Source organism: Sus scrofa, chromosome 6 (genome assembly GCF_000003025.6).
Source record: "Sus scrofa isolate TJ Tabasco breed Duroc chromosome 6, Sscrofa11.1, whole genome shotgun sequence".
NCBI lineage: Eukaryota > Metazoa > Chordata > Mammalia > Artiodactyla > Suidae > Sus > Sus scrofa.
The window spans coordinates 146,824,918-146,837,503 of NC_010448.4; the positions used below are offsets into that span (position 1 = coordinate 146,824,918).

Sequence of the window (12,586 nt, forward strand, 5' to 3'; positions counted from 1 at the left end):
CAGTAAATATTTCTAGATGTCGACTGAAAATTATTTTCAGTATAAAACTTTGTACAAGTGCTGTGGCACTCACATGAAGCTTACAGTATATGTTCACAAATCATCATAATATAAGGTGAGATATAAAAAACAGCAAGAAAGATAAAAAGCACTGAGTTTAAAGAAAGGATAGGACATATCTAATTAAAGTAATAAGCAGGAGTTCCCATTGCGGTGCAGGGGAAACGAATCTGACTAGGAACCATGAGGCTGCGGGTTTGATCCCTGGCCTCGCTCAGTGGGTTAAGGATTCGGCATTGCCCTGAGCTGTGGTGTAGGTCGCAGATGTGGCTGGGATCTGGCATTGCTGTAGCTGTGGCATAGGCCAGCGGCTACAGCTCGGATTAGACCCCTAGCCTGGAAACCTCCATATGCCGTGGGTGCAGCCCTGAAAGGACAAAAGACAAAAAAAAAAAAAAAAAAAAATGCAATAAGCAAACACTTCATGCAGGAGATTGATAGAGGTATAGGAAATCTGGACTTTCTATTAAAAATTATACTTTAAATATATAGTTGAGAATAGAAACTCCTATTGAAAGTGGTTCTCAATTTTCTGATCCATCCAAAATGTCATATTAAATGAAATACAGGTTATTTTCAAGTCTTGCATCCATATAATTACATGTAATACTATAACATATATACATAATATATATGGCACATGTACATTACTTATTTCACAAAATTTTATCTATACGTATGTATATACATTCATACATACACACAAACATACGTACAAATATCTAGGTGGAGAGTGAGAGAAAGATACTGATTTACCTACAACCTCCACTGCTCCAAAGTTTAAGTATTATATTTAGTAGAATACGTCCTTTATTATAATATGATTTCAACAATGTTCTACCACATAAAAAACTAAGGCCCATATTACATAATCAGAATAAAACCCGTTATGTTATTTTTTGCACAAAGAAGAGATAAAAAGTGAAAGAGAGACTTTCCGACACAGAGAATCAGAGGCTTCTCGGAAGCTCATTTAGATTGAGAGGGGTTTCCAAAGATTAGCTATTAAAAAGAGCACAGTTTACTACCCTGTACCTTTTCTTACCTTTGCTCATGGGCCATGAGAATGTTAAATTAAAATTTGCGGAAGAAGCACCAATTGAATTGACGGCCAGAACTGTAACAGAATGTGCTTGCTCTGTCCAAAGGAAAGTGAGTTTAGTGTGGTTTCCCACATCTTCTGACCATGTTCCATGGCGGGAAGTATGATGTTTCACCACATAACTTCTCACGCTGCACAATGAGTCATTTTTCATCAGAGGCTGTAGTAAACATAATTAGTTTAAGAGCTACAGTGCTTGTTATACCAACAGAGCTCATATAACTTATTACACATTTCCCCTTGGTAGGCAGGAGTCAAGTCAGAGCAAGCGTTGCAGAATCCAGGACTGAGCTTTGGCCGCTCTGACCATCATCTCCCTGAAGCTGGGTGGGTGGGTGTGGGGCATGCCAAACTAATACCTTCCCCCTTTTATCTTTTCTCTTAAGACTCAGAGAATAAATCATTTGAAGATAAAGAAGTACAGATATAAACAGGACACGTTTCTACCAGGAAGTTTCACTCTAATTCTAGAGAAAAGAAAGACTGGCAGGGAGTTGAGAGTTTCTTCATCTAAAAAACAAAAACGTTGAATAACCCTGTTATTCTGGTTCTGTAAAACGAGAAAGAGCTGCATGGGTATTAATCATGACTCCTACTAATCCTAGGAAGGATCTGTCATTCATTTTTTTCTTCCCCGATATGCTGCCACTTCAAGTAACAGAGGCTCTCAGGTCAATGTTGAGGGCACACCATAATTGCTGTCCTATAGTTTAAAAAATCATACCAGGTCACTGACGATTCCAGTGTATAATACATAATTAGTCCAATTCTATTCTTTCATTCTTCAGAAGATAACAATATAGCCAATCCCCCAATCACTTTCATCTATTTCCAGTTAAGATTTAAGTGCTATCAATCCCCTGTAAACCCAGAGAAAGTTTGTGTGTATACAATGAACTAGAACACTGGTTCTCAATTATTTTGTATTGGTGCCTAAGGGAAAATAGGCAGTGCCCCATAATCCTCTCCCCTGCCCCCTGCAGGAAGGAGCTGCTGGACCCACTCACACTGGAAGAAGGCAGAAATGTTTTATATATAAAAAACATTTGTGTGTGTATATATATATCTATATATAAAACACATACGTTATATATATATATATAAAAGCTCTGAGCTGTCAATGAGACATTTTCTATCAAAAAAAAAAAAAAAAGAGAGAGAGAGAGAAAGAAATTGAGAAAAATAAATACAAACACCTAAAAATATATCCCTACGGGACTTGAAATAACCTAGGTACGTGGTAAGTGAGATACTAGCAGCTACTGAAAGAAATAAATGTGCAAAAGATCATGCAATTTTTATATTTTGTTTTTAAAAAATCTACGTCAGTTTCCACATACAAATAATTACTTTTGTAACCATTGAGTAAAAATGATGCTAAACTTCCTTACTTTCTAATACTACAAGTTACTCAAGGCTCATCTTGTGTATTTCCTGCCCCAGCCCTATAACCAAGCATTTTCTCAAAAGCCCTAGTTCCTTTTATTGGAGAGCAGTATTAGAAACAAATCTGGGAATGCTCCTTCCTATGGGAGTAGGGCTTTTTCAGCTTACAGATCAAGGAAATGCAGGTGTGTACTCTATTTGTTTATACACTATGAAAATTTCCAAACAAATCCATCTATATTCATATTAAGCTACCTTGAGTTCATTCTGATGTCTCCAATGCTTTATTACATGAATCACTGCAGTCTTCTCCTTGCTTGTCTGTAACCTATTCAATAGTGAACAACCTGGGTCCTCCTTGCCGTCCATCATCCATGTATCCATCATCCAGGACTTCCCGTGTGGCTCACAACATATACTCAGCATCCACACACCCATCATCCACATATCCAATACTTCGTTCAATTCCAGTTTGCATTTACTGATACAAGAGTTGCTAACCCATACCTTGTGTACGAAAGAACTTTAACTAGAACACAGTAGTTATGTAGTTTCTCCTGGCTTTAGAATCTACTCATTAACAAGATGATTTAGACCTGCACCTTCTTCTCCCACCTCCTTCAGAAAGGTTGTTGCATACACTTGCTATAGAGTTAGATTCTCTTGTCATCTGGATTCCTTCCTGGGATCCTCCAACCTCCTAACGGTTTATCTTTAATTTGCATGCTTAAGGTTTCCTCTTTGTGCTGTAAAGTTTTATGAGTTTTGGCAAACGCGTAGTGCTATATATTCACCAGGAAAATATTATACATAATACTTCTACCATCATAAAAATTCCTCTGCTCTTCACCTACACAAACCTTTCCCTATCAACTAAACTCCTGGAAACTGCTGCTTTCTCTGTTGTCTCTATGGTTAATGCCTTTTCTTGAATGTTATATAAATGGAAACAATGTAGCCCTCTAGGAAGTCTTCTAGAATTTAGCAACATTAATTTAAGATTCATCCATATCTTTGGAGTTCCCATCATGGCTCAGTGGAAACAAATCTGACTAGCATCCATGAGGACGCAGGTTGGATCCCTGGCCTCATTCAGTGGGCCAAGGATCCAACATTGCTATGAGCTGTGGTGTAGGTCACAGATGAGGCTCGAATCCTGCATTGCTGTGGCTATGGTGTAGGCCAGCGGCTACATCTCCAATTCGACCCCTAGCTTGAGCACTTCCATATGACATGGGTGCAGCCCTAAAAAAAAAGAACTATGAAGACTCATCCATATCTTATTGTAGCTTTAAAGCAAGCTTTTAATCTCTGAATAATATTCCATTTTGTGAAAGCACCATTGTTTTTTGAAAGAAGCTATCAAACTATATCCCTAAGTGGCTGTACCATTTTGCATTCCCACCAGCAAAAAATGAAAGTTCCTGTTGTTTCATATCCTCGCCAGCAATTTATCACCAATTTTTTTTTTCTTTTTGGATTTTAACCATTCTAATAAGTGTGTAGTGGTATCTCATTGTTGTTTGAATTTGTATTTCCCTAATGACAAATGATATTTGTTATAGACTGAATGTTTGTGTCTCCCCAAAATTCTGACCCCAAAAACACATTCACTTGGGATAGAAATCGATTCATCTGGGAAGGAGAATGCTTTGAAAATTGCTAAGCTGTATATTCCTTGTTTTTAGAAATATCCATTGCGTCTTTGCCATCACACAAAAAGAATACTCTTAATGTCCCTGAGGTTCGGAGGGAAGCGACATTTACTTTATTTAGGATTAAAGATAAGTAGAATTTTGGGACTTGAAGGCACACTAGATATCATCTAGTCCAATCTTATGTTGATACAGACGAGGAAACTGAAGCTAAAGCGTCTAAATGACTGTCAGCTCAGCACTGATACAACTATAACATGTGAAGCTGAGAATACAGTTCAAGTCTCCAAACTCCAGGCCAGTGCTTCCTCCACTGTACATCCTACCTCTGGGGAATCACATCTCTGAACTGAAATAAAGATGAGATGGCAGAGTCCAGAAATGACTTCATTTTACAATGACGCAAATCTCTTGAGAGTATAGAAGTAAAATTTAAGAATAACATAAAAATCAGAAATACCTTCCAGAGCAGAGTGATATTCCTCTCTTTTTTAGTGGCATCTTCATTAATTATTCTCCAAAATTCAGGTCCTCTGATAGGAACTGCAAAATGACAAGGAGCCCAAGTTGTACATGTGTTCTTGGAAGGATTATTTTTCAGCCACATTTGAAGCAGAAATGTATGCATTTTTTCTTTTCTTTTGTTTTCTTTTCATTTTTTCTTTATGGCCACACCTGCAGCACATGGAGGTTCCCGGGCCAAGGATCAAATCAGAGCTGCAGCTGTGGCCTATGCCACAGCCACAGCAACACCGGATCCTTAACCCATTGAGTGAGGCCAGGGATCGAACTCATATCCTCGAGGAGACAACGTCAGGTCCTTAACCCACTGAGCCACAACAGGAGCTCCATTTATGCTTTTTTTTTTTTTTTTTTTTGCTTTTTAGGGTCACACCTGCAGCACATGGAGGTTCCCAGGCTAGGGGTCTAATCAGAGCTACAGCTGCCGGCCTACGCCTCAGCCACAGCAACGCCAGATCTGAGCCACATCTGTGACCTACACCACAGCTCACAGCAACACTGGATCTTTAACCCACCGAGTGAGGCCAGGGATCAAACCCACAACCTCATGGTTCCTAGTCGGATTCATTTCTGCTGCACCACAACAGGAACTCCATTGATGCATTTTTAAGACACATTCATAAAATCTCTACAGACCTTTTACATCCGTGACAACTGTGTAGGCTGGAGTACTCCAATTACTCCAATAGCCCAGTCCATCTAGCCTCTTACAGCGCACCTGGACAGCATAGACTGCACACAGGTCTGGCACCGGGAGACTGGTGGATTTTAACTTTGTGTCATATACCTCATAGATCTGTAAAATAAGTCAAAGCATTAGATTATTACTAACACATGCAGCTAAAGGGCCCTGAAGTGCATTTTCTTTTAAACTCTAACACTACTCCAAACTAAGAGAGAACTGACTTTGTGTTTTCTGGCTTTAGAGATACTCTTATTAGGCTTGAAATGTGAGCTCCTTCAAGATAGGGATTGCCTTAGTCATCTTTTTTTTTTTAATATTTTTTTTATTTTCCCACTGTACAGCAAGGGGGTCAGGTTATCCTTACATGTATACATTACAATTACATTTTTCCCCCATTTAGTCATCTTGTTATTTCCATTTCATGACAAGATTTGGACTGGCTCACTGCAATGTGTCACTTCCCAATCATTTCTCTTAACCCCATTGCTAATCCCTGTCCACTAATCCTCTATCCACAAAGACTTTTAACAATTTTAACCTGTGGTTAGACAGGGCCTGCTGTAGAGAATCTCTCGATAGTCTCCTCTATAAGCAAGTAAACTGTCACATTCATTTCAGCTGAAGTCATTATGATCTAATGACATAATTAAGAGTTTCTGCTATTTGTAAGTCTTTGCAGACTGCCATCAGAAAAATGACACAGCAAGTCATCATACATATGCTTGCAACTATAGGTATGATTCTGATTGATAAAAGCAGCTTCTTCCAAAATGTATGCAAAGGAACACATACGCCCTAAAGAATATGGTTAGAGGAGAAAAGGTTCTTTGGTAAAATAAGTTTGAGGAACATAGGATGAAACAAAGTCACAAATGTTTCTTTAATTCAGGGCTTCTCCAAACCTTTAGTATATAAGATGATTCTACACTGTGGACATACAGTGATGTAGGGTTTCCTAAACTTTATTTACCCATGTAATCTTTTTTAAGAACAATTTTATGAAATCAATGTTCTATAAAACACACTTTGGGAAATGATAAATTTTAGGAAATTTCATTCCTTAAAGGGGTTAGAATTAGATCAATCTATTTAACAGGAAGAGCGACAGAATAGAGGAGGATATGCTTTGAAGCCAATAAAACAAATCATATGCAATAAAAGACAGTTACAGGAAATAAATATTTAGTAGTGAGGCAAGCTGAAGAAATTTCCAGGTAAAAGGTACCTTCCACTGTACTTCTTTTCCACTTAAACCATAGCGAATCTGGAACTGAAGATTATTCTCTGGGAAGACTGGCTTCTCCCAAGATATTTTCAGTAATCCAATTTTTGCAGTAATTTCTGCTTTCACACTGGATGGAGGCAGCGGTTTCACTAGAAAATTTTTTTGAAGTATTACATAACAGTAATTTGAATAGTAACAATATTTTGAAAACTTGATCTTGGTGTTACAATCTTTTATAACTTCTATTTATAAAGCAACACCTTTTTCTCAAAACTTTCTCATTCATTATCTCATTTGATCCCCTACAACTTTATGTGATACATAAGAAAGGGATTATCTCTATTTTGCAAAGAGGTTGATTGAAAAAAGATCAATACATTGCCAAGTCACTCTGCACATTAAAAGTAAGACCTGATTAGAAATGGAGCTATTGTCTCTGTGTGCAAAAACAACATACTGAACACATGAGGAATGTCAATAGCAAACTCTGTTTTGCATAGAGCTTTCATTAAAGGCAAAAAACTATACATTGCATCCACTTCCGCATGTGTGAGTTTTAAACTCTTCTGCTGTCTATTATCAAGTATTTTAGGTCAAGGTCAGAGGCATTATTGCAGAGTAAAGAATTGATTCTCTACAATCTAAGGAAAATAAGCTTTTTAAAGGGCAGAAATAGAGGCAAAGATGACCAATATGGCAAGAGATTTAAAAAATAGTAGAAGATGATATGTAAACTCAATGTAACTGGGAACTAACATCTCAAAGCCCAAACACAACAGTGTGCACCTCTGAAGATCCAGACTTCATCAACAACACTTCTTTAGAGTGTTAATGACAAAAACAGCTAAACTTTTTCATTACTATACAGTTCCTCATGCTTTTTCAACTCTTGACGGGCCAAAAAGCTATTCTTCCCCAACCAGTAAGATGACATACATTTCACATCTTGAGAAGATTATTCCTTCTCAGAAAAGGAAGTATGAGTGTTTAAGATAGCCTATGACATTAAATGTGTGGTTGCAAAGGACTGAACTGTATGGACATCACATGGATATATTCCCTGAATATCTAGTTTGTAGAAAGAATGCTTTGATGTACAGTGGTTGGTGTTCCCCATAATACCCACATTAGGGAGGTATGAGGAGCTTTCCACATTTAATAGGTGGTAAAGTAGTCACAGAGCACTTCTGTGACTACCCCAAGTTTACAAATCTAGTAATAGATAGAGCTGGCATTTGGATCCCAAAGTTGGATTTCCACAGTTCTCTAGTACCTAGTTAGCAATATAAGACCAATTAAAATGCCTGATGTTATACTGAAAAAAAAACCCATCAAAATGTGTTCAGTTTTTGATTTGCATTTTTCTAATAATCAGTTGATGTTGAGCATTTTTTTCATGTTTTATTGGCCATCTATATCTTCTTTGTACAAATGTCTAATTCAGGTCTTTTGCCCATTTTTCAATTGGGTTGTTGGGGTTTTTTGCTGTTGAGTGGTATAAGTTGTTTGTATATTTTAGAGATTAAGCCTTTGTCAGTTCCACCGTTTGAAACTATTTTCTCCCATTCTGTAGGTTGTCTTTTTTTTTTTTTTTTTATGACTTCCTTTGCTGTGCAAAAGCTTTTCAGTTTGATTAGGTCCCGCTTGTTTATTTTTGCTTTTATTTCTGTTGCCTTGGGAGACTGACCTAAGAAAATATTTGTAAGGCTGATGTCAGAGAATGTTTGCCTCTGTTCTCTTTTAGGAGTTTGATGGTGTCTTGTGAGGTACGACCTCACACCAGTCAGAAAAGTCATCATTAAAGTCCACAAATAACAAATGCTGGAGAGGGTGTGAAGAAAAGAGAACCATCCTGCACTGTTGGTGGGAATGTAAACTGGTACAGCCACTATGGAGAACAGTATGGAGGTACCTTAGAAAACTATATATAGAGCTACCATATGACCCAGCAATCCCACTCTTGAGCATATATCCAGACAAAACTTTCCTTGAAAAATACAGATGTGCCCGTATGGTCACTGCAGCACTATTTACAATAACCAAGACATGGAAACAACCTACAGATGAATGGATTAAGAAGATGTGGTATATATATACAATGGAATACTACTCAGCCATAAAAAGGAACAAAATAATGCCATGTGCAACAACATGGATGGAACTAGAGATGCTCATACTAAATGAAGTAAGTCAGGAAGAGAAAGACAAATACCATGTGATATCACTTATATCTGGAATCTAATATATGGCTCAAATGAACCTTTCCACAGAAAAGAAAATCATGGACATGGAGAACAGACTTGTGGTTGCTAAGAGGGAGGGACTGAGAGGGACTTGGAATCTGGGATTAATAGATGCAAACTATTTCCTTTGGAATGGAATGGATAAGCAATGAGATCCTGCTGTATAGCACTGGGAACTCTAGTCACTTATGATGCAGGATGATAATGTGCAAAAAAAGAATGTGTATGTGCACATGTGACTGGGTCACCTTGATGTACAGTAGAAAATTGACAGAACACTGTAAACCAGCTATAATGGAAAAAAAATAAAAATCATTTTAAAAAATGCATTCAGGTGTAGAACTGAATCCATGTTGTAGGAGTCATATACCACATGTGAGGACGTATCTGCGCACGTTTGTGGGGTGGTGGGGTAGAAGGTTTCTTTATTATCCTAGGATATTTAGTATCAGAGAAGTACTGCTTACAGTAAAATCACTTCGAATGGAACCAAACTAAATGGAGGGTGACAGTGAGAGGGCAAATCAATTAACTGGGACTTCACGTTGAAAAAAATTGTTTTAATTATAAAACCTTTACCCTGTATTTAATAAAATGTAGGTTTGAATCAGATGCATACTAAATATTTGAAAATACAATGAATCAAATATTAATTTTGGTGCAATTCCCCAACAAAATAGTATCTAGCATCAAAAGACACTCTTCCACCTTTGCCACACAATCACAAATGGGTCAGTTCTCAAAGATTTCATAAGGATACTTAGAATGATACACCAAATTTCCAAGGGCTCTCTTAGTCTTTGAAATAAAAATATCTCTTAAAAAGGATGTTTAAAATACTATGATGGATGTTATCATCCTTGTCTATTTTCACTTTGGTTATTTTGACTCCTGCTTCCTACACAGCCTTACAAATTAAAGCCTTGGATTATGACTACTCAGATTACCATCAGAAAAAAACCATTGGAATATCCAAATTAAACTTTTAGATTGAAAACACAGAATGTTTCATAATAAATACATTGGGAGAAAAATATACTATGGTTATTATCTAGGATAATATGACTACCAGATTTCATTTCCGGTGACCAATATAATTCATTACATTGCAGGCTGAAAATATTCCTATTGCTAAAAAATTGTGCTATAAGTAACTTAAAATAAAACTGTAAAATTTTCTAAGGCTGATTATCTTTTCAGTCCTGTGTAAATAGGAAAAAATAATTTAATCCTAGCATGATCAGAAAACAGTAAAATTCAACAGTTACTCTGAATCAATTTGAATCCAAATCTGCTAATAAAAATGAAGACACACACGTAATTTTTGACATACCCACGGAATCAGGAATGACACATGTTGGTGGAGAATCAAGTGAACCCAACGGGTGATTTATTCTAATCCACATTGTATAGCCAGATAGCAGAAATATTGGCTGAAATATGCATTCATAAAAACCATCTCTCTGCAACTGGCAATCTTTGGGTTCAGATATGGGATGCACAGATGGAACGTCAGAACAGTAGAGGCTACTCCTTAAAAGATACAAAAAACAGTCAATTAATATACAGAATTGATGAAAGCAATAAAATATTTAAGATTTATGCTTTGTTGTTTAAAACAGACAGTTTTTTTTCCATATAAAAGTAGATATTCTTAATGGAAAGGCATTTTTGAATTCCCAGCTATATCACGACCTTTCCATAAAAATAGAAAATAACTCTTATTAAATATTTTACTAGATAGTAAGTAGGGATGCAAGTTAAATAAATGACATTGTTCTAATAAGGAGATAAGAATCCAACTACAGATAGGCCTTAATATACTTTGGAAGCTACCCTAATATTATATCTAAATGACTGAATTTTTATAACAGAAATCATAAGTGATCATGGGGCATTCCTGAATGGAAAAGAAAGTAAAATCCTTACACTTTTAAATAAGGATTAAATTCCACAACAAATTGAAAACATAACTGATAGTAAATTATAGCTTAATTGATACTGTCCTAATAATTTTTTTTAGGGGTACACATGTGGCATAAGGAAGTTCCCAGACCAGGGGTTGAAATGGAGCTACAGCTGCCAGCCTACACCACAGCCGCAGTAACTGGGGTTCCAAGCTACATCTGTAACCTACACCACAGCTCACGGCGATGCCACATCTTTAACACACTGAGTGAGGCCAGGGATCAAACCTGAGTCCTCATGGACACTAGTCGGGTTTGTAACCCACTGAGCCACAAAAGGAACTCCTGTCCTAATAATTTCTAGTTCAAAGCAATATAATTAAAATAATACCAGTTCTTGGCTTATATATGAATCATATAATCGGGTGTATCACTTGTGTTCTCAAGGAAGAAAATTATTTTTTATCACTGCATCCCAATCAACACTCCACCTCAGAAAATACAAAGCATTTCTCCCCTTCTTTGAAATAGCCCTTCTGGCATTATTTGCTTTGAATATGGTATTTAAGCGGTTAAAGCAGCAGTTACTGTTTCCATAGGAATAGGAGTAAGGAGGCTCCAAAAAAATGAAAACAAATATATTTTTCTGTCTCTCATTTTCCATTGTTGGACACCTTTTTCTTCTTATTTCCTCAAAATTAAAGTCGTGTGTGTTCGAGAACATGTGGTAGGTGGGGTTAAATGAGAGAGAGGGAACGAGGAGTCATCTGCACATAAAAAATAAGAACGAAGACCTTGCACAAAACACATCATCATCATGGGAGCGATAACCATTTATTGAATTTTTCAAGAGAAATCACATCACTTAATTATAATTAAATAAAATACATCATTAACTCTCACAGAAACTCTGCAAGTCCTTATATTCATTCCATTTTACAAACAAGAAAATTAAGGCTTAGAGAGGTTTTTAAAAAAGTCAGAGTTCCTGTCATGGCTCAGCAGTTACCAAATCTGACTAGCATCCATGAAGATGCAGGTTCAATACCTGGCCTTGCTCAGTGGGTTAAGGATCCTGCATTGCTGCAGCTGTGGCGTAGGCCCACAGCTACAGCTCCAATTCGACGCCTAGCCTGGGAACCTCCATATGCCATGGGTGTGGCTCTAAAAAGCAAAACAAACAAACGAACAAACAAACAAAAACCAAAAACCCAACCTAGTATATGCAGCTAGTTTCATGGTTTTTCTATAAATATTAGTAAGATAAATGAGGCAAAATGCTTATGGTTGTCCACAAACACCATTTTTAATGTGAAAATGCCATGGAAAGAAAGTAAAGACATTACAAAAGTAAAATGGCATACCATGAATGCTCTATTCATCTAAAAGTACTCATACCAGGTAAAATGAAGACAGCTATTACTCTCATGTGAGAAACAAAGAAACTGCCCCATTTTTCCTAATACTACATAAGAATAGACTGGTAGCATTAGGAATAGAATTTGGAACACAATATTTGAGGAAACAGATTTGTTTTTCAAGTAGAAAATTTAGATTTTTAAGAATAAGTGAGCACAAGTTATGTAAATCGAAGGTCCGAATACCAATGGATAAGGGTGTTTCATAGTAGTACACACACTTGAAAACTGCTAAAGAATGTTATAAAAATTAAAATCTATCTATCTTGTCCTAATCAAGATAGATATTACTTTAGATAAAAGTCTTCTTAGAAGGAGAATACTATAGGAAGATTTGAATTACTTTTAAAACACGGGGAAAAAAAGCACAATTCACTCTTTGC

The 12,586-nt window shown here is 36.7% G+C and overlaps 1 protein-coding gene across 7 annotated transcripts in view; it reads right to left on the reverse strand.

Annotated features, from left to right (window-relative positions):
- The window catches only part of LEPR (leptin receptor), a 93,856-nt gene that overhangs the window by 22,621 nt on the left and 58,649 nt on the right, over positions 1-12,586 (reverse strand). For all 7 annotated transcript variants that reach the window (XM_021093487.1, XM_021093488.1, XM_021093490.1 and 4 more), the window contains 5 exon segments: positions 10,212-10,411; positions 6,636-6,784; positions 5,362-5,521; positions 4,664-4,746; positions 1,106-1,322 (listed from right to left, as the gene is read on the reverse strand). In XM_021093487.1, coding sequence (XP_020949146.1) covers positions 1,106-1,322; positions 4,664-4,746; positions 5,362-5,521; positions 6,636-6,784; positions 10,212-10,411 — 809 coding nt within the window.